At 43.2% G+C, this 24,560-nt stretch overlaps 1 protein-coding gene across 1 annotated transcript; it reads right to left on the reverse strand.

Moving 5' to 3' along the window:
• Positions 1-7,786: 7,786 nt before the first annotated feature.
• On the reverse strand, positions 7,787-19,928 carry Ido1 (indoleamine 2,3-dioxygenase 1). Its single transcript, XM_036166766.1, has 10 exons — positions 19,808-19,928; positions 17,956-18,051; positions 17,721-17,840; positions 15,243-15,361; positions 13,720-13,734; positions 12,142-12,241; positions 11,094-11,211; positions 9,933-9,984; positions 9,396-9,544; positions 7,787-8,400 (listed from the first exon to the last, which is right to left on the reverse strand). The coding sequence occupies exons 3-10, from the start codon at positions 17,832-17,834 to the stop codon at positions 8,045-8,047; spliced, it is 1,023 nt and encodes a 340-aa protein (XP_036022659.1). The 5' UTR covers positions 17,835-17,840; positions 17,956-18,051; positions 19,808-19,928; the 3' UTR covers positions 7,787-8,044.
• Positions 19,929-24,560: the final 4,632 nt, after the last annotated feature.

Consider the following 24,560-nt stretch of genomic DNA (forward strand, 5'->3'; position numbering starts at 1 on the left):
GTTGGTTATGTGTAGAAATATCCCTCCTTGGGTTCCATAGTCTGCATTCTTATGAATCATAGTAGTACCATACACAACAAGGCTTTCATTCTGTGTAGAGCACAAATTTGGATCTTTGGGAAATGGACTAAAGAATATTTAGAAAATGAAGAAAGCACATTCATAAATGAATATTGTGGGCATCATTCCTATGTTTAACCTTGACCACCAGACACACTTACTTTCAGTTTCTAATTTGATGAACTCTGAATTGATATGGCCTGAGACCAACGGCCCAAACAGCACTGAATGTTCTCATCCACCTTATTAATTGCTTCTTTGTTCTCATGTTCAATGGGTCTCTGTAGACCTTTCCTCCAGTTTTCTATTAACCTTGACAATAACTAATATCTAACAACCTCTGGTTTCTCTTCTGCCAAGTCCTATGGTCAGCGCCACCCACGGAGCACCCACTTAATTCCCAGTGCAGCTGACTTAGTCACAGTATCAGACTTCCAATTCAGAGACACTGCAGCTCAGATGTGTCACATTAAAGACAAATACCATGTTATCTGTAAGAGATAAAACCAGGACAGCACATCGGATCTCGACCACATCCTCAGGCACCCTCTGTGAGCTCCACAGTGCAACCTTGACTTTCCCCTCCCCGATCTCATCAGAGACTTCTGCAGTCCTCCTTAGCCTGGCAGCCAGCAGTGCTGGGCTTCAATTATGCTGCCCTAGCTCCAGGCCCATGTACCTCCCATCTGCTGCATGGACATTTCCTCGGGAGTCTCTAGAGTAGTAGTTTTCAACCTGTGGGTTATGGCCCATTGGAGTCACATATCAGATACCCTGCATATCAGATATTTACATTATGATTCACAACAGTAGCAAAACTACAGTTATGAAGCAGCAATGAAATAATTTTATGGTTGGGAGTCACCACAACATGAGGAACCGTGTGAAAGGTTTGCAGCCTTAGGAAGGTTGAGAACCACCACACTAGAGGTTTCCAGAAAAGATCTCAGCTCATGCACCATTTACTAAATGTCTTCCAGTAAGTAAGTAAGCAGGGGCAATACATAAAACACACAGCCACTAGCTGAAGTCCTGGCTCAGAAGGCTTGGTTTTTAGTGACACATCGAAGCTGAAGTGACCCCCCCCATCCCCTTCGCATCAAAGACATCTCCCATATTTCAATCTCCCACATTTCAGATCTTGGTAGATGGCGTCTCTCAGAAACCAGGGTGTGATTGGTGGGGCTCAGTAATGAACCTACATTCTCTTGCTCTGAAGTATAAGAATGTAAAGAACAAACTAGTGGAAACGCATGAACTGTGGACCAATAGCTGAGGAGCCCATGGTCCTGGACTAGGCCTCTGGATAGGCAGGACAGTTGTTTAGCTTGAACTGTTTAGGGGTCCCCCAGGCAGTGTGAATGGGACCCATCCCTAGTGCATGAGCTGGCTTTTTGGAGCCCAGTGTCTATGGTGGGACACTTTGTGCAGCCTTGGTCAGGGAGGAGGAGCTTGGACCTGCCGCAACTGAGTGTACCAGGCTCTACTGACTCCCCATGGGAGACCTTGCCTTGGAGGAGGTGGGAATGGGAGGTGGGTTGGAGGGGAGGGCTGCGGGGTGGGAGGAAGGAGGACAGGGGAATCTGTGGTTGGTATGTAAAATGAATAGAAAATCTCTTAATAAATAAAATGAAAAATAATAATATAAAGACAAAAGAGCCTAAAGAGAAGTATGAGAGCCTGCACATGCCAGCGCCTACTAATTACCTGGAGCTGATCTGGAAGCCACCTCTCCATCAGATCTACATGCAGGAGAGTATCAGTCCTGGTGTGAATACTAATCCTTCTGTGTTGTTGCTGTTGTTGGCTCTTTTGGGAGGCTTGACACAGCTTCACAGAGATAAACAAATGCAACATAAACAAAAGCAACACACCTTAAAATAATATGACCCAACACTTCTGCCTGGATAACTCTTGTGTTTCTCTGGTTCCAATCTACTGCCATGCTTCAGGAAGGTTGCCATTTACTACGGGACATCACTCACATTGCAGTGACCACCTAATAACTCTACTCACCCAGACTCTGCCTTGAATCAATTGTACCATCTTCCCATGTCTTCCTAAATGGATTCCTTGTACAGCACCTACTGCATCACCCTGTTGTATTATGAGGCTGCTGTTAATCATCCTTTGTAAGCTTTTTATTTCTAACTACTGGAGTCACTTATATCTAAATTACCTATTGTTTACATTTTGAAGTTGATCATTTGATTCAAATACTTTACTGTAATGAAGACATTTTGCTGGTAAGATTGCCCCCTTTGTTTTCAGGATAAATCAAAATGACTTCACAGCATGGCTCTTGAGCAGGTGGGAGGGGGTTATACGGATGTGATCAAGCCCTAGGCCCCACTCACCCTTGGAGAAGGATCCAGAGTATAATATTCTCCAAAGGATATTTTCTTCAAAAGACATGCAATTCTGGCATCTGCCTTTCCTTAAATTGCACAAACAAAATGAGGTCCTCTTTTGCCTGAACGGAGGGGCTTGGAGGATGAATTGAAAATACTTTATGTTTTTCAAACATGGAAACCCGCAAGTATTTCTGACGTTGAAGCCATTGTGCTGGATCATGATCTGGAAAGTAATTCTAAGTACTCACCTGCCCTTGACCAGGTGCTAGCTTTTTCTTGATTAGGACTTCTAATATAATTAACCTAACCTATCTGTTTTTAATGAATAAAATTTAAAGATCTGGTATATGTTTGAACCACAGAGTTGGAAGCCATCTCATTGCTAATGATTTTAGATGTACAAAACACATTATGTAGACGAAAGAAATTAAGATAATAGCAATTGTTTGGTTGTTGTTTTTTTTATAACAGACTATTTTGTTTTATAGGAGCCTCAGTTCCAGAACAAAATCAAGAGATGCAATCTATGGAGCTCCAGGATTTGGTATTGGAATGTTTGCCGGGTGTCATTATGTGTACCTTGGTTTTTGATGTTACAGGGGCTCATAGGTAAGAGATTTCTTTGAGTATCTGAAGAGAATTTGGACTTTTGAGCAGTATTGCTACTGTTAAGACTATGGGGGTGTTTGCAGTTGAACTGAATGGGTTTTGCATTACAAGACAGGATGAACCTATGAGGTCTGAGGCCAAGTATCACAATTTAGATACGCGCTATCCCCAAGTATTACTTTTTTCCTGGAACTCACTTGGTAGCCCAGGCTGGCCTTGAACTCACAGAGATCTGCCTGCCTCTGCCTCCCAAGTGCTGGGATTAAAGGCCACCACCGCCCAGCCCCAAGTGTTACTCTTATAGAAGCTTTGGATGATGGGGCCTCAATGGAGGTAGTGGGACACTAGGAGAGTTGATGTGGGGGATCATAGTGGTTGGTTCTGTGTTGATCTCTCTACTCCCCAACTGCTCAGTGATAGAACCACGTGCTTCAAACTCCTGCCGCCAAGCCCTCTTCATCATGAGGTGAAATAAGCCCCTCTGTTTAATTGTTTCTTTTGAGCTTTTTGGTCACAATGACACGAAAAATTACCCAATAGTCAACGTGACTGAAGCGTAGGAACAGGATAAAAACACAAATATAGCCTATAATTATGTTTTCAACCTATACAACTTTTCATCACAGCTCTGTGTGTACAATGCTTTTGTAGTGAGGCTTTAAGAGCAAAGGTTTATCGCTCACTTCTTTTCCTTCTGAGTATTACAAGGGCTGAGATTTCCTGTGCTTGGTTCTGTAATTAAAGTGCAGATGTTAAAATTACCTTCTGGAAACATTCCTGAGATAGGAAGATATGTTAGATAAAGTTTAAGGCAACAGAAGGCTACCTATTGAGCCTACCGGCCTAAATGCAGATATTAAATCAATGAATGCTAGGTATGACTTAGAAAATGCCAAAGGGATCAAAGAAAAATACTGCAGCTATTGTTTGGTGTGGACTAGGAAGATCTGGTTTTCCCTATATCTCATTATTTCACCCTTTTGTGGAATTTATACTTGATAGAAAAAAAAATGCTCCCTTCAGGATCAACTGAGATCTACTCTTTAATGTGGAGTTCAAACACCATTTTTTTTTTTTAATAACATAATTGGTTGTTAGCAGTCGGGCTGATTTTGGATGACAATCGTCTGGATTGCTGAAGGGGTGTGTGTCCCAAAGCTACTGTGCAGCCAGACTCTACAGAATGACAAAAGGTCAGGCGACCACTCATGATCATTCTACACGTTTCTCTTGCTCCATGATGGTGGAGATGGAGCAATCTTTCATACAATGACCAAGAAGACAAGTGTACGAACTTCTGTTTCCATCACCAAAATCTTAGTCTGGCACTCAGCAACTGCACAACCACACACATATTTCATCCTCACCCAAGCTGCTAATTTGATCTTCTCCTTTCAAAGTGAAAGATTTCTCACTTTTTTGTTATTTTTGAGACAGAGTTTCTCTGTGTGGCCCTGGCTGGTTGTCCTGGAACTCTGTAGACCAGGCTGGCCTCAAATTCAGAGATCCTCCTGCCTCTGCCTCCCAAGTGCTGGGATTAAAGTCCTGTGCTGCCACCACCTGGCTTCACTCTCATTTTTTAATCACTGGAATTAAATTTTCTCTTTTGATTCTATCATAAAATCAAACCTCAAAATGAATACCAAGGTGATTTTTTTCCATCAACTATATTTCCAGTACTCTGTAAAAGAGCTAAGTTGAGAGCTAGATCTTCCAAGCTGAACAGATCTGCACACATGTTCATATTTCCTCCAGAGAATTTTCTGGTTAATTGTCATACCTGTACCTACTGATGCTGCAGGTCAGTGGACATTCCTTTAGTAGGAGAATGTTCTGTCCATCTTTTGGTTAGTACTGGACAGCTGCCATCTTGCTGTTCCTTGACATGTGAAGAGCTCTCTTTAGAAGCTTTCCCAACATTTCCCTTCAATGAAGTAAACTCACTGATACTCTGGGTTTAAAGTTTAGTTTATTTTGACCTGTAAAGAGTAAATGAAGATATGGCATCTCATAATGTGTCCTTCTGATAACCCAGTGATTGCTATCCATGTTGGGTTTTTGCTGTATTCAGAAAAGAATATTAAGGGTGTCATAACCTGCCAATATCAGCTTACTGATATGCTCATCATCAAGTGGTAATGTCATAACTAGTAACAGCTATAGCATTACAGCCTGAGGACCAAATATTAAATACAATTCCAGGTGCACTTTGTATTTTCCAGGAAATGCAGTTAGGAGTTCCACCTGGAGTGCAGTGCATTGGATGACATTCCTCTTGGAAATACATCTACAAAGATTGCAATCCTGATGTTTACATTAAGGGTAGGAAAATGGGCCTGGAGAGATGTCTAAGTAGCTAAGAGTGCTTATTGTTATTGCATAGGACCCAGGTTAGCCTCCTAGCACTCACAGGCATCCGAACATCAGTCCCAGGGGATCCAATGCCCTCTTCTGCATCTATGGGCGCTTGTGTACATGTGATTCACAAAAACTTAGACAGGCAAACACAACAACACAGAAAATAAGTCAATCTGTAAGATATTATAAGATACTAGTTCCTAGGACTCTGTTCTTCCCTAATATAAAAGACTACTAAGGTCACCTGGTAGAGGAAGTGTCAAGCTACATTTTAGAGGATGTTTCATTCTTCAAATTCCAAGACAGAATGATGCTCTAATTGGTGATGTAGCTTCACCTTAGGTTGGACTCTCTATGCTGTTACAGTTTACCTATCTATCCCACTGACAGGGTCATTAAAATTCTGCAGACACCAGCAATGGTTCCTTACGTTGCAGGTTTCCAAATGTAAATTCCTTGACTTCTTGTGTGATGTTCATCACCACGTTCCCAGGCTCCGATCTCTGCATTCTGTAGACTGAACTCCCTGGGTGTGATCCCGACAGCAGAGGTGCCGCTGCTGGTAGTACAGGGAGCCTTGCAAGGTCAGGAACTTGCCTCGGAGTTCCCATTTTGAAACTGCTGGACCATAGTTCTGCACTTAAATAGGCCTCATTTCCTAACCTTTACTGTTCTGTTACTAGGATATACTTTAAAAAGATCATATATGAGTTGGGGACTTTGCAGAACTCTTACAATTAAGCATCCATACTTGATTACTGTGTAGGGCATATTGGAGACTATCCCAGTGCTTTGTATATGGTGGGCAGGCACAAAATCATGGAGCTACATAGCAAGCCCTAGTATTGGCAAAAGCCCAAAGGATCGGAGTTTCTTCATGAAAATCTTTCAGCACAGTGGGGCACTACGATGTAATGGTCTGAAAAGTCTAGACTCGGATGTTGGCTTTGCCGTAGCCTTGGGAGTACTAGACTGTATTAAGTGTCATTTTCCCTAAGGACAGGGCAAGTGGAAATGTCCTTTTATTGTGAGGAGTGGAGGATTGATCCATGTGAAGCATTCAGTAGTGACAGTATTATGGAAGGACTATGCACTGTCACCATCTTCTGTTACATCCTTGGTTTCTGCTTTCCCAATGGCCTCTCCTGTGATTTCATCAGATCATCGAAATTCTTTCATTTCCCACATCCGCAAGTTGCTTTCCTAACACATTCCAAGTCAAAAGAGAAACAACAAATGTAGCTGAGAAACTGGGCATGGTTGGTTGGCCCTGAGTAGCTTATTTCATCCTTCCGAGCACTGACTTTGTCAACTTGAAAAGAAAAGCTTGACTCAGAACTTGGGCTTTGCTCGTTTGAGTTTGAGTTTTGTTTTCGAAACAAGGTCTCACTCTGTAGCCTAGGCTGGCCTGGCACTCACTGGGTAGCTCATCTGGCCTTGACCTTCCAGTATCTCCTATATGCTGGGATTGCAGGTGTGCACTATTACATCTGGCTCAGGTGGCTTTTAATTTGTATTTATATACTTACTTACTTTTGTGGGTTTTGATACAGGCTGGCCTGGAACTCAGTAGGTAGTTCAGTCTTGCCTTGAACTTCCATGGTCCTCCTGTGTCAGCCACACGGATGCTGGGATTACAGGCACAAGCCACTGTGTCCCCATTTCAGGTCCTCTTAGCTTATCAAGGATCCCATTATTAAATTATGTCAGAGTATGAATGCCGGTAACCCAGTCTTTAAGGGGAAATAGTATTATGAAGATGTATTAGTAACTTTTCTAACTTCTCTGTTTCTGTGATGAAATACCATGACCTGAAGCAATTTATGGGAACAACAACAACAAATAAGCAACAGTTCATTGTGGCTTGTGCTTCCAGATACGGTGTCCATGAGAGCTGGGATGGCATTGCAGCAGGCAGCTGAAGCAGGAAGCTGCCCGGTCACATATTTAACCACACGACAACAGAGATTGTGATCTGTGAGCAGACAAGGCTGCAGGCCTTCAAAGTCCACTTCAGACAGCAAGGATGCACCCCCTAAAGGCCATAACCACCCCAAACCAAGCTGCCAAAGGGAGCAAGTGTTCAGCTTGCTCGGTGTGAACCTATGGTGGTGGTGGAGGGCATGCCTCATTCAAACCATCACAAAAGCGATCTCGTCTTAGCCCTGATAAAGGCCTTCCCACATTTGTTCATCCCAGAGATATTTGTTAAGACTGGTAAACCGTCGTCTGGCATCCTAAGCTTACTGCATAATGAGAATACAGACCAATGAAAAGGTAACAATGGAAAAGTGCAGTAGTAGTAGTAACATCTTGCAAGTGTAAGACTCAGCCCTGGTAAGTGAAAGTCATTTGGAAGGATTTTAAGCACAGCTACAAAGGACACACGATTTATTCAACTTCGCAATAATTTTTATTTAGTGGTTTCATTGTCATATTCCAATCATCAATATAACTTATAATATTTCTTATATCATTTTTAAATATTACTAATTAGTTCACCTTTGTTATTCTCCTACAGGGGATGCACAGATAGATTTTGAAATCTATATAGTGCCTTCTTGGTAAATCATTCCATCCTCTTACTCAGTGGGTCTAGTTTAACGAGCTATGACAGGATGTATGCAGACCTCTGTGCACTGATCAAATGCAATCTTGCTACACTAAGCACTACTCAGAAGGGCTTTCTCAGTTGTATCCCTTACACTCTGCAAGAAACTCATTACATCAGTACCCCCGGTCCCTCTGTTTTCCTCCTTTGAGGATTCTTCTGACTTGGAAGTGTCCCCGCGCTGCTTCTTTGCTGGATCCAAAATGTATGTCCTTACGATGTTAAGGTGGAATTTTCTCAGAGAGACCAGGCCTTTCACACACTGATCATATGCTTTCCGCAGGTCTTCATCGCCTCTTGAAATGACAAACTCACGGACTGAGGGACCTGACTCTAAGGAGCACAGGAAGTTGCGGTGGGCTGGAGGCATGTACTCTCTCATTTCCTGGAGGAATTGTGCAGGAGAGCCTGCAACAAGATAAAGACAGATAAGGGGGTGGGGAGAGAGGAGAGAAAGGAGGGCCTAGCCAGTCAGGCTGCCTGATCACTATCTACAGCCACTGGGGGGATTTGAAGAAAGACCACCCAGACAGCTTGCTTGCTACTTGCTGCTAGCAACAGCTATTACTGACGATTCCCATCAGTCCTGAAGACAGAATACATAACACACTCCTAATAAGATATTTGGCCTCTGTTTGCTTTGCCCTCCTTCCTCTTTTGCTCCCCTTCTTCTCTACTCTCCCTCTCCATGACTTCCTCTCTCCTTGCTTTATTGGGCTCTACTGGACAGGATCTCACTATGCATGTGGCTGAGGATGGCTCTGACTTAGCTACACTTCTGCTTCAGCATCCTGAGTGCTGGGAGTGTAGGTGTGCAGTGTCACAGCTGGATCTTGCTTGCTTGCTTTTCTGTCATATTGGATCCTTCTGAGAGACTGTTGGTCTAGGAAGGGAATGTATCATCTGCCCTTAGCCAATCATGGCGCCCAACCGGAGGGTTTAAGCGATCTTTTTAAACATGTACCTTAAGTCTTCTATGTTTACTAAGTTTAAGAAAACACAAAAATGGGAGGGTTTTTCTCTCTTTCCCTTGAAGTCCCTAGAAAGCATTTCATAAATGCAGTCCTCAGGTGCAAGCCTCCCTCTGGGCTGCCAGGCACCAGGATGTTGCACACCAGGGCAGTGCCAGCCCTTTGCTGTCCCTGAGGTCCCTGCGTCCCAGCTTCTGCTCACAGATGTGTCTCATTTTCAGTGCATACAACGCTGGCTATGGCTGTGTGTCAATATTCAGTGCAGAGAATGATGAACCTGGGTGTGAGCTTTTGCTCATCTGTGAAATGGGGTGAGAGTCCCTGATGCACCAGATACACTCAGGAGAGAGGCTGTTGGGGAGGATCCTTAACCTGCATTGAGATTCGGTCCTGTTAGTAGAAAAGGAAATACATGTTGTCATTTCCGCCTACCTTCACCACTGCTGTGCTCTATTCCCAGAAGGATGTCGAGGCACTGAAAGATGCTGCTCTGGCCTGCACTGCCTCCTGAAAACTTTTTTGGAGTATCCCAGACCCCCTCATAGAGCAGACCCTCTGCCAGCTTGGGGTTGCCTTTCCAACTAGGCCAAAAAGAGAGGAAATACAATTTGAATGAATTGTCAGATAGAAAATCTTATGCCAGAGGCAAGTCTTCCACACACTCTCTGTCACTCATTTTCATACATGAAAATAATAAATAACATAGTTCTGAGACAGTTTGACATGCTTTCTGAGTGGATCTTGCCTCACCCTACCTCAGTTCATTCTCTCTGAGTCGTTTTCCCACCCCTGTTCCAGGGATTCCCTGGCCAACAGTCACCAGAGAACACAGCCTGTGCTTTCTAGGCAGTGTGGATGTGAGCATAGGAATTATTATTTCGAGCCAAAGAATAGTAGAGATCAGCAATTAAGATCTAGTCTGTTCTTTACATGAATTGAGAAAGCCCACTCAAGCCTCAGACTACATACCCAGACAAATATATGCGCAGAACATTGAAAAACAGGTCTGGATCCACAAAGTCTGTGAAAAGATGAAAGTATTTACTAAGCAGCATCAGAGGTAGACAATGAATTCAACAAACTGTGAACGACTATCTGGATTTCAACTCAGATTACAATAAAGACATCAAGCAGACCTACAGAGTCTCTGTGGTCAAGCACCTCTTTTCTCTTTCCTCTCCTGGCAAAATCCACTCATCGCCTCCCCTGTACCCCATATTGGGTCTGCTGAGGGACTAACTCATCTACAAGACACCATCTGTCAGCACTGCACAGAACCACTCCATGTGCTTCCTGACACAGTGGATGCGATGCTTGCAAAACCAACCAGGCCTGGGCAGGTAACTCAGTGGTAGTGTGTTTTCTTAGCATCTATCTGTGAGCTCTGGGCACCATCACCAGCAGTGCATACACACACACACACACACACACACACACACACACACACACTCACACTCACACATACACACACACGCACGCACGCACACACGCAAGTATGCACGCAGACACGAGGTAGCCCTCATTCACGGGTCTTCCTAAAGCTTATTATCATTTGATTAGAAGAGGTTTTCTCCCTCAACAGGCAATCAGCAGCAGCTTCAAACTCACAAACAAAACCCCACTTGTTAAATGGAGCCAGGAAGGCAGATTTCCTTCCCAAAGGACTCTTTTTACACTTCCTGGGTTTTGTAGAGTCTCTGCTTTTTCTACTTGGATTTTGGAACAATTCTTTTCTCTGTTACCCCATCGTGAATTTGTGAAGAAGCAGAGTTAATTCAGACCAGAGTCTAGGTTTTCGAACACCTAAGTTGCCTTTGCATTTGGACAGGCTTCTTCGTGGATTTTAGTGTCAGGCAAGGAAGTTCCTCTGTGGTTAAAAAGACCCCGCTTGGAATTCTGGGTTCCTTGTTTACTACCAGGGTCGTAAGCTTATCTCTTTGACTTGAGATTTCCTTTCCGGAAGGAGGAACTATTGAGATCTACCGCACAAAAGCTTGATGCTGTGGGGAGAGGGACAGACAGACACTCAGTAACGGGTACCTTGCGCTTCCTTTTTTAAGCACCTCTTTGCTTCAGACACCAGACACAGATGGCTGTGAGCCCAGAATGTGTTCTGCCAACAACACTTACCACGCATCCTCTTAAAATATTCCTTGGCAGCCCCCAGACTGGTGGCTATGTCACCCAATGCCTTTCCCAGTGCTTTCTGGTCTTGATGCCGCACTGCGCTGGATACAGTGGGGATTGCCTTAAAAGTAAAGTTTAGACATGAGAGGTGTAGGAGACCTAGCGGCAAACATAGACAGGATAAATTGTATCTTCCTCAGCAGATCAAGCTTGTGTTTCCACGTAGAGTTCCTGTGTGCACATGAATGTACATGAATTTGTATACACCTGTGGGTGCACACACATGTGCTTGTGCTCATGTGGAGGCACATTAGATTAACATCCAGAATCATTAAGGGCTGCTCCGTTGTTTATGAGGCAGGGCCTCTCCTTGGCCTGGAACTCACTAATTAGGCTGGCTGGCTGGCCAGAGAGCCCTGGAGATCTGCCTGTCTCCACCTGGGACTTACAAGTGCATCCCAACATGCCGAGCTTTTTCATACGGATTCGGGAGACCAGACTCAGGTCTCACGCTTGCACAGAGTGCACTTTATCCATCCCCCCAGCCCTCTGCATTCCTCTTTCCAGTCAGAAAAAAAAAATGGATTTACATCACTCTATATTAATGACAAATCCCTTTGAAGATTTTGGTTTCTTGCTGAGATTTCAAATTTGATTCTAAATGCATGACCCCTGGATTTTATATTTCAGGGAGATGTACAAAAGTAAAAATATTGGGGGCTGGAGAGGTGGCTCAGTGGTTAAGATCATTGGTTGCTTTTCCAGAGGCCCTAGGTTCGATTCCCAGCACCCACATGACAGCCCACAACTGTCTGTAACTTCAGTTCCAGAGGATCTGACACCCTCACACAGACACGCATGCAGGCAAAACACCAATGCACATGAAAAAAAATGAATAAAATTTTTTTTTAAAAAAGAAGAAAAATATTTCTTTTTTAGTAAAGGATGTATTTCCTCCAATTTTATGATCAGGGTAAAGTCAATCATGCTATTGTAATTTAGTTGCTACGGGGTTGCCCTGCTTATGTGAATGGAAAGGAAACAGACGTACTTGGATTGCAGGAGAAGCTGCGATTTCCACCAATAGAGAGACAAGGAAGAAGCCTCTACCGCAGTCCCCACCAGGAAACGAGAACAGAATGTCCATGTTCCTGAGAAAAACAGTAACAGTTGGCAAACAATTTGGGAAAATTAATGGCATATTTGTAGAGCAACATACTTTCCCAGCATCTTTATTTATACTTTTTTTTATTTCAAAAATAATTGTACCAGAGTGGTATGCCATGACCTACTCTCTACTACATATTTGAGAATACTAAAAGTCACGTTTATTGGGTGCATTGTCTAAAGATTGTATGTAATTAAGGCCATGCTCACACTTGGAATTTAATTCCAGAATATGGACCTAGAAACCCCATGACAGGTCTGTTTCCATAAATTGTACAGGCATGCATATTGTCATAAATATATGCTCAAAGTCCTGAGTTCTATTCCCAGCAAACCCTGCCCACCCATCCCCCTACCTCACCCCATCGCACACATACAAGATGGGCAAGATTCCATTTTTCTCTTTTACTGAAGTTTTGCCATTGTTGAAACCTTAGCTTCAGAATCTGTGTATCTATGAGTTTTGAAGTATTTAGATTCCTGGGTTCTAAAGCTTGGCCATACGGTGCTGCTTGTCTGCTGTGAGACCCTGTTTTTAAAAGCTCTTCATTTGGGTTGGGGATTTAGCTCAGTGGTAGAGCACTTGCCTAGCAAGCACAAGGCCCTGGGTTCAGTCCTCAGCTCTCTCTCTCTCTCTCTCTCTCTCTCTCTCTCTCTCTCTCTCTCTCTCTCTCTCTCACACACACACACACACACACACACACACACACACACAAAAAAAAAAAACCAGCTCTTAATTTAAAGATACTGTTGGAACTCTTAACCATCACCAATAAAGGCCTATGGAACCATTCTTTCCCTCCCCTTTTCCACAGTATTATTTGTGTTTGTCATTATTTATGTTGGCGTAAGCTAGAGGTCTCCTGTCCTGATAATGCACCAAAATGTTTGTGCCTCCAAGACCTTCACACGCACTATAAACACTAGCCCTCCCCCATCTTCTGGATTCCCCCCTTTCAATCTTCTGTTTGGGTGGTACCCGTAACATTTTATTTTTTTTATAAATTTATTTCTATATATTTAGCTTAACTTCATCTAGATGAGATTCCACTTGTGTCATGTCTTAGTTCCCCAACTTCTAGTGAAGCTTAGCACATAGATCAAAAATGGTAATTATTGGGTTAAAAAGAGCAGACATAGACTATTCGGTGATATTATTAACTACTTCTAGTCACAAAGGTCATGGGTTCACATACACATAGAAGCATGCACTTTTTGTATCTGTTCAATATTAATTTCATACACATAGATGCAAATAGCAGCTTTGCAAGAATCTGTAGCTAAAATACCAAATAGACACAGTTGTATCAATAGATACAATTAAGGGCTGGATTATTTGCCTTTTAAATAATTATTTTAATTAATTTCTTCTTAAATCCGATCATTTGGAATATTTCCATAAACCTATATTCACTTTAGATGGCAAGTAATTCTTAGAATAAAACAAAAACCAAATACTTACTCATATGTCATGGGCCTTAGGAAAGCAGCCACAAAACAATGTGCCAATTGGAAGAGAAAAAGAAAAGAGTTATAAAACCAGGTGAATCTGAGTATTGGTTCATACACTATGATCCATTAACGTTGATGCTTAGGTTTAATGAAGGAAACACATGTTTTTTTATATTTCTCAAGATTGCTTGCCAGTGATTCTCAAACTTCTTAATGCTGAGACCCTTTAATACAGTTCCTTATGTTGTGGTGACCCCACCCATAAAATTACTTTCATTCCTACTTCATAACTGTCATTTTGCTACCATTGTGAATTGTAATTTATCTGATGTGGCAGGCTATCTGACATGTGATCCCAGAGGGAGTCACAACCCACAGGTTGAGAAGCTCTGGCTTAAACATTAACTCAAAGAGGGCACACTCAGAATTATTTGTTGCTATGAAGGTACATCTTAGAACAATCCTTCCATGTAGAGGCATCCCCATGTGCCGACTCCATCTGACATGCATAAGCTTATAGCCACAGGAGCTGCTAGCCCTGTTTCTTCTCTCAGGTCCCATCACTAACTGACTTCTGAGCAGGCTCAGAAGCAAGATGGAAGCAGTGTTCCTCCGTGGCTTCTGCGCCAGTTTCAGCCTCAAGATTCCTCCCTTGAGTTCCTGCTCTGACTTCCCTGGATGATGGACTTAGAAGATTAAATAAATATTCTCTGCCCGAGTTGCTCTTAGCCATGGAGTTTTATCACAGCAATAGAAATCCTAACTAAGACAACGGTTTTATTGGTCTGAAATACAACTCTCCAGGTGCCATGCTACACACACTTGAGATCCTAGAGTTCAGGAGATTGATGCAGGGGGACAAAAAATTTAAGGCCACTTTGGGTTACTTGGCAAGACACTGTCGAACAACCAAAACAAATGAAACAAAACCAACAAAGTGAATCAAAACATCTCAAATACCAACTAACTTTTTAATGCAAAACCAACTAAATTTAAAAGCACATCTATCATTATTCTCTGTGTGCATGATGTAGGGGCACCTGTGTTATACATAGTGCACATGTAGAGGTCAGAGGAAAAGTTTGTGGAGTCGATTCCTTATTTCCTTTACTTGGGTCCCAGAGGTGACATTTGGACTGACAAGGCTGTCCAAGTCCCTTTGCCATCTTCCTAGACCCCAAACCAATAAACACTATTTAGAATGTATTTCTTGATGCAGAGGAAGGAATTGAAGAAAGAGAAACATGAAGGCATTTTCTGAGAAAACAGACATATTTCTCTAGCTGCCTTTGGGTGGTAACTGTATGAGGCGTGTACACAATAGTCAGATTGTACCTGAAGGCTCTCTGGATTTTTCCCTTATGTATCCAGATGCTTCTCTCATGCTCAGGTAATACATTTGTAATTGCAGACACAACAGTCTAAGAAACCATACCCAACCACAGAAGCTGTGCTGCCCAAAATTAAGGAACAAATATCCTGAACTAATAGCATGCATTCCAAGCCCTGTTCTGCTTGCTCATAGTTACATACCCATTGGGATCCTTTTTCTTCCAGTTTGCCAGGACGCAGTCTGCATAAGACAGAATCGGAGGCAGCCCCAGCTTCTCTGAGAGTTTGCAGTAGGGAACAGCGATATTTCTGGGCAGCACCTGATTAAAACACACTGCTCATTTTTAGCCATGGCTACGCCTTACCCTTTCTTCTCATCTCACTGTTAAAACCTGTCCTGGATCACAGACAGTGCTTGGAAGCCAGTGTATACTTTTCCTCTCTCACATTTCCTAACGTAACCCTGGCGATTGTTCAGTGTTCCTGTTTGGAATGCAGGTTGTTGTGGGCATAATTTGTGGGCAGGAAAGATAAGGACCCTGAAGGTTTTATTTTCTAATAACTCTGGGTTGTTTTCACTCCGTCCTTCACCCATCCATCCCACAAGACACCACGTTAGCTAATGGCAGCAAAAAAAAAAAAAAAAAAGAAAAGAAAAAAAAAGGGAAAACTCAGTTGTCTCTGGATTTCTTGGCTTTGTTAAGGACAAGGGATGTGACTCACGTGAGAAGCACATGCAGGTTGCTGTCCCAGAACACACGGAAGCAGGAAACACTCCTGGACAGTGTTCTCTCTCTCTCTCTCTCTCTCTCTCTCTCTCTCTCTCTCTCAGTGTGTGTGTGTGTGTGTGTGTGTGTGTGTGTGTGTGTGTGTGTGTGTGTGAGTGTGTGTGTTGTATGTTTATTTTGTTTTCAGTAAACTACACTAAGCTTGGCTGTTGTGCCAGGCATACTAATGCAGGCATGCTATCCTAATACTTGGAAGGATGATGCAGAAGAATTGAGAGTTCAAGGCCAGCCCAGGACAGAGTGAGTTCCAGATCAGTGCTTCACAGTGAGACTGTCTTAATACACAAAACAGCAGCAGCAACCCACACAGCTTGTGTGGTTTTAACTGGATAGAAGTGACTGGTAATCTTCATTGTCAACTTGATTCCAATGAGAGGTACATAGGTTAGTACAGCATAGTCTGGACATCTCTGAGAGGGTGTTTCCAATGATTAGTGAAGCAAAGATGTGCCCTGATTGTGGGTAGAAGGGTCTATGAGGCAGCAACCCAGGTGGAGTACCAGGGAAAGAGCAGGAAGCCTACGGCACAGAAGCCCCTGTCTCCACTCTCTGGCCACTATCCTCATGCCCCTATCATGAGGCCAAGTGACTATGGACTGAAGCCTCCGAAGCTGTGAACTAAAATAAATACCTCTTCTCTCCCTTAAGTTGCTTTGTTCAGTATTTCATTGGTGAAGAAAAAACTAGCTTTTCCTGTGGGTGAGTAGAGCAACCGCCTTGTAGATTCTTAGTTCCCTGGTGTCCAGGCCAAATTCTCCCAGTGGTTTTATTAAGGACACAGCTAGCACTGTGTTCTGCATCTGCCTGGCTTAACATTATTTGACTTAGAGCTAAAGGGTCCCATGAGGTGATTAAGGTCATCACTGACACAGTGAGTCATAGCTGGGGTGTGTATATATAACACAGGGAAAAGGTAAGGGACCAAAGACCACTCTAACAGTATAAAATCAGCACCATAACGCACAGATGGAGTGACAGCCAGCCGATGCCACAGTTTTGAGAAATTATGAGTGTTCTAATGGCTCCAGATTAGCTCAATGTACTTGTGGGTGGATTTAAACAAGAGAGTAAAACCAAGACCACTGTTCATCAAATCACACTATGTATGCTGTGCACTGTAGACACTGAAACACTTCAGCTGTCACTAGCCATATATGTTTCAAAAGGAAATACATTTTCTCCATCAGAGGTTTACAGACACAGGACCAGAGGGGAATAGGGAAGCCTTTCGCCAAATAATTTGAGCTGACTTGGGAAAAGCAGAGGGAGTATCCTAACACTTACTACAGCCAGCTCTGCAGAAGCGAAGAAAGTCGGAATATTGCCTTACATTTTGCTCATTTATTTTCACTTTGAAACAAATCCCTTACTTAGAATAAGTTGCTGTATATTTTTATCATCAGAATGTAAAAGTCCAACAGGGTCCTGATCAATTAATGTTTCACTTCACCTTTCTTTCATAATTCTGACTTCCCAACTGAGTGGAATAAACATGTTTTGTGGGTTTTTGTTGTTGTTGTTGTTTTTAATGATGCCAGGACCATGATGGCCTCTACACTCAAACTTTTAAAATGTAGCCCAGTGGATCCTAACGTGCACAAGGTTCTGGGTTCAACCCTAGGGCTGGGAAGCACCAATTCCCCAGCGTCACAAATAGTAATGGTAATAATATAGTTCTAATATTTAACTTTTTGCAATACTAGGGTTCAAACCTAGGGCCTTCCACACACCAGCAAGAGCTCTCCAACTGAGCTGTGTTCCAAGCCCTCAAAAGCTTTTACATTTAATGTAAGCTGGAATTCATGTTCATGTTAATGAAAGCCCAACACGAGAAATAAAAAAAGAAAGAAAGAAAGAAAGAAAGAAAGAAAGAGAAGAAAAACCTCCAAACCTTTCGAATATCTCCGTCCCCTCGGTTCCACACATATGCCATGGTGATGTACCCCAGAGCCAAATGTGCCAGGCGCTGCAACCTGTGCCCTTTCAGCTCATCAATGTTGAGCATTGGCAGCTGAAAACAGATGGAGACATTTGACTAACATCAACTCTGGGAAGGCTGTAGGTTTTAAAACCAAGATGAAACCATAAAGAAAGTACACAGAAAGGTGATTACACGGTGTTCGAACCTTCTCAACTTCTTCCCGAAGCTGTCCATTCTCGATCAGTGGAGGAAGATTTCTGGCAATGCAGTTCCAGGCGCTGAATGCATGAGGCAGTTCCTCCTTGCAAAGAAAACAGAACCATTTTGTTGGAATTGCTCATGGAGGTCACTTAAAGCAGCACGGGCTTCCCTGTGGATGGTCTATCTTGCCTTTAGCTCCATTGGTGCCAAGAAACACCAGCCAGGTGTTGCCCCCTGACAGGTGCACAGGCAGAGGCCCATGAAGCTTCCTCTCTTCCACTCATACCTTTCCAAATCCAGCTCAAGATTTCACCCAAACCTTCCCCATTACTCCATCCTACACCAGTCTCCTCTCCACGAATCCCATGGCTTATACCTTTTACCCCAAGTCACTTATTTCCTGATACTTTCTTTCTTCTCAAGTATATTCTTTGAATGGAAGAAAAATGGCATTAAAGTCACTAGTAAATTAGGCACCTCACTTAGTTACACACACACACACACACACACACACACACACACACACACATATATATATATGTTTCTCATATTCTGCAATGACCTGAGAAGTGTTCTCTCCATCACACATTAAAAAATTTATCTGTCACTTATTTTGTGTATAATTTATTTGCAGCTCCAACAAGCATTTCCAAATTTCAGAATCAAAGTTGCATTGTACTCCTAATATATCTCTTGCAGGGTCTGGCATATTACTGGACACTTAGGGCCTGTTCCATCCTAATTAGGTAGCAGTCAGGGACTGGTGCTCTGACTTTTGCAGTTTCAGATAGGGTAAGTCAAACGAGGTGTGTGGATGTGTGTGCATATGTAGATGTATGTGCATGTGTGTGAGCACGAGCACATGTTCCTGTGTGTGCATGTGCATGTATGTGCGTGTGTGCGTGTGTATCCAGAAGCCCACCCAGTAGGTTAGGCTGGCTGACCAGCAGGCCCTAGGGCCCCACTGGAATTTCAAATGCACACCACCTCACCGGTTTTTGATGTGGTTCCTGGGGATTGAATTCATGTGCTTATGCATGCATAGCACCGACTGAGCCATCTTCCTAACCCATGAATGTCTTTTTCCCGTCACAATTTCCGACAGATTTGTTCTCGCTATAAATCTTAGCAACCTCAACATATGATTGTTTTCTTTCTTTAACCCAGAATGGCCACCTCAGCACGTAAAGGAACCAGTTGATGGGGCTCTCAGACTCCCGCTGAGACATGCTGTGCATGTGCTTTGGGGGCACCAAGCAAAGTACACACTTGCTTGAACATAAGCACCCCAATACCAGAATCATCGGGCTAGTACCTAAGCTGCTGCAGGTAGGAGAAAGCAGGGAAAGTGAAGCCATGGTCATGGGGAAGGGCTGCAGTATGCGTGGCGTCTGCTTCCTCCACCACGGGTTATTTTCGCCCCCACCCTCAAACGAAAATGAAATTCAAATGAAGATATCTCCTAAATCTCAGGTTTACAATCACACGTCGCCCATGAATCCCCCAGACATACAGGCCGCGTCCCCAAACGGACTCCAGAACTCTGAACCACACCCCCGCGCAGTAGGATGCTTCCAGCTACAACAGCGTTTCTAAACCCGTGGGTTGCGACCCCACTGCGGATCTAGATCCTTTCTCAAGTGAAGAAAAACAAACAAAAAACAAAAACAAACAAACAAACAAAAACCCAGACATTTACATTACGATTCATACCAGTAGCAAAATTACAGTTAAGACGTAGCAACGAAAGTAATTTTATAGTTGGGGATCACCACAATGTGAGGAACTGTTAGAGGGTTGTAGCATTAGGAAGATTGAGATCCACTGCGTTAGACCCTGAGGTGGCCAATACTCACATAGTGACCCGGTACACCGAGACCTCAACACTAGGTACGCCAGGGCACCCAAGGATGCAGGCTCCAGGGAGTTCCTTGCAAGGGTACTAGGCATGGTGCCCGCCGGCGGGGTGAGCCGGCTCTGGCGCTGCGGGCAAGACGGTGGTACCGCCCTCGAGGCAGGAAGCCAGTGGATTGGATGGGAGCTGCGCAGGATGCTCCTCCTGAACGCCCAGGCAGGGTGCATGCTCCAAAAGCCCAGAAAGCCCCGACCCGGCAAACTGGTACAGGCTCGCAGCCGCCCTTAACTCTGCGGGTTTCCAGTGCCTCGCTTGCCCGGGAACTGCCTCGGCTTTCCTTATCTTATCCCAGTCTCTAGCTCACTGACCCAAGATCTGTGCCTTCCTGGCTCCAGGCTCCTCCTGGCTGGGTCCCTCCCAGTGTCACACAAGCTGGGTTTATTCAGGTACTCCGGTTCTTAGTGGGACTAGGTGAGTGCAGGCCACCTCTTTAGGACTGTCTTGCCTCCATCCTGTTCTCCGTAAGTTCTCATAGTGAAAATGTTGATGATAAACTGGTATGCGTGGCATTATTTACAATTAAGTTTAGTGACATAGTTTTTATTCAGTAGGTTCTTGGGTTTGTTTTGTTTAAGACGGTCTGGCCTCAAATTCGAGGCCATCCTCCTGCCTCTACATCCTGAGTGCTGGAATTATAGTAGTGCACCATTGTACCTGGTTGAGACATGTGGTGTTTTAAGATGAGTATTTCGCCCCCACATACTTTACACATTGAGGCTAAAACTTGCACCAAAGTGCAGTCAAGGTCGTTTAGACCCTCCCTTGAATTATGCTTAGCAAACGACAAACATTGCTAATTCTAAACAAAGGTTACTTGATATGTCATCTCATACAATGAAATTAGTAGGGAACACAGACTCTGTAGATTTGATGTAGTTCAGGAGATGAGGGGGAAGTCCCACGACTTGGGCCATTTGACTGTAGCCTTTGAAAAAGGGGTTGTTACAAACCCACTTCCCCTCTGCAAACACGGTTGCTCTATAAAGCTAAAAGACTTCCCATGCTCTCCTTCTTTCGTTACATTTCCACATCAGGAAGGTAAGGAGCACAGACAAGACTGAATCTGGAAGAACAAATGTTGAAGAACAAGAAGGTTCACTAATTTGTACCCTAGCTCCAAGTTCGAAAGTTCTTTATGCATCCGTTCTGGAGAAGCTGAGACAGAGCTGCTTACTCAGAAGTTCACCTGTTGAGGTAAGTAAGGAGGATAAAACAGAGTTTTCACTGATATCTCTTACCAGTGGATGTGGCAGAGCAAAGCCCACATCTTCATGGATGTGGTATTCTTCAGGGATCCTTCTGGAACCTTCCATAGGAGATATTTTACTGTGTGCCATGGCTGTCTAGTCCACTGACCACCCCCATCCTTGGCTACTGAAGGAGCTCCTTTATAGAGTTTGGCCAATCCCCATAGCTGACACGTAGGCAAGAGAGAAGTGGCTTCCACTTGGGACAGTTTCATTTTCTATTTTATGTATTTGTAACTCGATAAACAATAAAATGACAAAGCATCTCTGTTCATCATAAGAAGAAACTAAACATTTGTAGTTCTTATCAGATTTATCCCTTGAGGACAACAGCTGTTGGCTATGATGTCCTGGGGTTCCCAGGTTATGGTGACTGAGTACACACAGAGGGCTCAGCCCTGGAAATGCCCCCAACCCCATCAGTGGCATGGGTAGCCATCTATTACCCCAGCAGGAGAATTTGGAGTTCAAGCCACAAAAGGCACCTCTGAAATGCTAAGAACCACGAAGACAGTGACCAGGAGAGAGCATTTTGCTTCAGAACACTTTTTAGAATTTGAGTTTAAAATAAAGAATATCATGACAGCTGTGGTCCAAACTACCAATAGTTATCTGTTATTGGCTTTCATATAAGCTTCCCTAGGTCCTCAAAAATGTCAGTGTCATGTCACAGCAACCCTGAAAGCCAACCTGGGAGACACAGGTTAGCCAGCCTCCGGGGTAGCAAGAGCGCTTGATGGACTGGACAGATCCATACTCGGACCTCCCTGCTAGTCTTCTTACCCAGATGTCTGTCTGGGTTAAGCCTGATGAAGAGCTTGCTTCTTCATGTGACTGGTGAGTCATTTCTTGTGGGGAGGGGCACTCATGCACCTTTTCTACTGTATTTGGCTCTGCACGTCTGGAGATTTTTCTAGTATGTTCAAAACTAAAGCAAAGGTTCAAATAGTGAAAAAGGTTTCTCACAATACAAATTTGAGACTCCATTTGGTAAAAGTTTGCAGAATACACCCAAGTTTATGTCCACTTAATGCAATGGGTTTTTTGTTTTTGTGTTTGTTAATTTTTTTTAACCTTAAAGATAGGTCCTTACTCTGTAGAAACCTTGCTTGTTCTTATGAAATACTGAGCTTAAAGAAGAAACCACATTATCCTTTTTGATGATCAGAAGGAAAATAAAAAACATTGTACAGAACACAAAAAAGCAATGCAGGCTTATCATGCACGCCATCATATGTTCTTGGAAAAAATTAATGAACCATGGCTCTGGAACATTCTAGAACAGTTCTGACATCGTTATCATACGATGGCTTTTCCTTGAACAGATGGCTTTTACAAGAATATGTGCTCATTATTAAAAAAAAAAAAAAAGGCAGGAAAAATCGAAACCAAAAATAACACAGCCAAGAGCAAACAATGGTGGAGCTTTTGGAAGCAAAATGTTTCAAGAGGGTGATTCATTTGGAACCACATCCAGGGTGTGGCCATGAAGTATTCTATCTTTAAGGTGTGACACAAGCTGAGACTTTTACCTGGAGTCCTATCATTTCCACTAGAAACAAAGATTCGAAGACATTATTGGCAATTGGGAAAGGTGTTCATCTAAACATGGAATGAGGTTCTAGAAATTCTGACTTGGAAAAGAAATCTCTCAGAACCCTGGCTGGTAAAGTCCGTTTTTCACGCTGTTTGCCCAGGTATCTCCACCACACCTTTGATGTCACACACGTGCCTTATTTGCTCCCGCTGTGCTGTGTCCACAACCTTCATGTCACACATCCTTCTCTCAGTCCCGTCGTCTTGATTTCCGGAGCTATGTTCTCGACCCTTTGCCTGGATTTTTCCTCCTGCAGAAAGCTGCTGCTGGCTGGCTTCTGAAGAACATCTGAATTCCATGCTCTCACACAGACTCTTGAGGTTTTCCCCTGTGACCCCATCAGCAGCTAGAGAGCTTGGCAGCCTTGGTTCTATAGCTTCCTCCTGGTCAGTCATGGATGACCCTGCTTTCCTTATTAATGTCACTTGCTTGATAACCTGGGTGTTTCCCTATCATGATTGCATGCCCTGCTTAGACTGCTAGCTATACAATTCATTCCCAATCGCTTAATCAATACTGCCCCTCCCGGGTGGAAATCCCATTGTCCTGTGCACTGTGGTTGTCACTGACACCAGACACCAAGACTTACGAGGGAATCTGCTCAGCAGGGCAGCGCGTGCTCTGAACTCAGGCTTGCGAGTTTCAGACAGGTAATGAGTTACCAATGAATCAAAAGAAAGGATCTGTGGGAATATTTATCCAGGGTTCTGCTAGACTAAACTTATTCCTTAACACATGCGCCTCTGAAATGTATCCTGCTTCCTCCTTAGCATTGTTACTGAGTCTTGAAATATGTTTCTTTTTTTTTTTTTTTCCAAATAAAGGGATTCTCAGTTAAATAAATAAATAAAAGAATCAAGACACACATGCAAGAAGAATTAAAAATAATCGAAACACCAAAATCCACTGATATTCTGATATTTAAAAGATTATTTGACACATTTTTGTTGTAAGTTTATAGCAGCACATTTCTCCCCTTGAGAATTTAGTGTCAGGGTTTTTCTAAAAACTTTATTGGAAGTGAAAATTTTGACCTTCGTAGATGTCTAATTAGAAAATTTTCTGGAAATTCCTGGAAGGGGATTCCTATGATTCAAAATTTTCTGTTCCTTTGGCTGCCTTCACAGGACACAAATAAATACTCCTTAAAGGAAAACGCCACCTTAGACCTCAGAATACCTGTGCCCTCTTGATAGTGGTATGCCAGATACTAACAAAGATTGCCTCATACAGGATGCAAGTCTATGAAAAACAGCAGACTAAAGAGCTACAGGGAACTAAACGAGAAAGTACTAGAAACTGATTTGTTTAACAGGCTGGGAAGTCTTCCATATAGCAAATGTGAATAACAAGATGAATATTATATTAGCATAATTGAGAATTCATGAACTTGAAGATCTGTCAGAGGAAAAATATAGACCAAGATACACAGAAAAATATGATTACAGCATGTATATATTTATATATGTGCACATACACACAGGTAACCATATTGTTGAACGTTGGTGGGTTTTGTTCCCAGAAGACACTGTCTCCTAGCTGCTCGCCCAGTCCTCTGGCTCCTGCAATCTTTCTTCCAGCTTTTCCATTGATATTCTCCGAGCCTTAGGTATAGGGGTTGTGTTATAGACGTCTCATTTGGAAGTAGGCACTCCACCGTCTATTCTCTTCTTTTTGACTCATTGGGGAACTCTGGAATAGCATCTGTCTGCTGCAGAAACCTTCCCTTGGTGAAAGATGAGAGTTGACTCATCTCTGGGCACAAATACAATTATTTAGAAGGAAGTCAAAAACTATATTAATTTAGCAACATGGCAGCAGTAGGTTCTCTCCTAGGGTCTGTGGATCAG

The sequence above is a fragment of the Onychomys torridus genome, chromosome 17, assembly GCF_903995425.1.
Source record: "Onychomys torridus chromosome 17, mOncTor1.1, whole genome shotgun sequence".
In the NCBI taxonomy this organism is placed as follows: Eukaryota; Metazoa; Chordata; class Mammalia; order Rodentia; family Cricetidae; genus Onychomys; species Onychomys torridus.

Bases quoted from the DNA above. Each gene is read 5' to 3' on its own strand.
- Ido1 (XM_036166766.1), bottom strand. From the start codon at position 17,834: ATGCTCAACATTGATGAGCTGAAAGGGCACAGGTTGCAGCGCCTGGCA. The intron at 9,985-11,093 runs GTAAGTGTTGTT...ATCTTTTCACAG, and splicing joins ATATTTTAAGAGGATGCGTG to ACTTTGTGGATCCAGACCTG. The intron at 8,401-9,395 runs GTAGGCGGAAAT...ATCTTGTTGCAG, and splicing joins AGAGCACAGCAGTGGTGAAG to GCTCTCCTGCACAATTCCTC.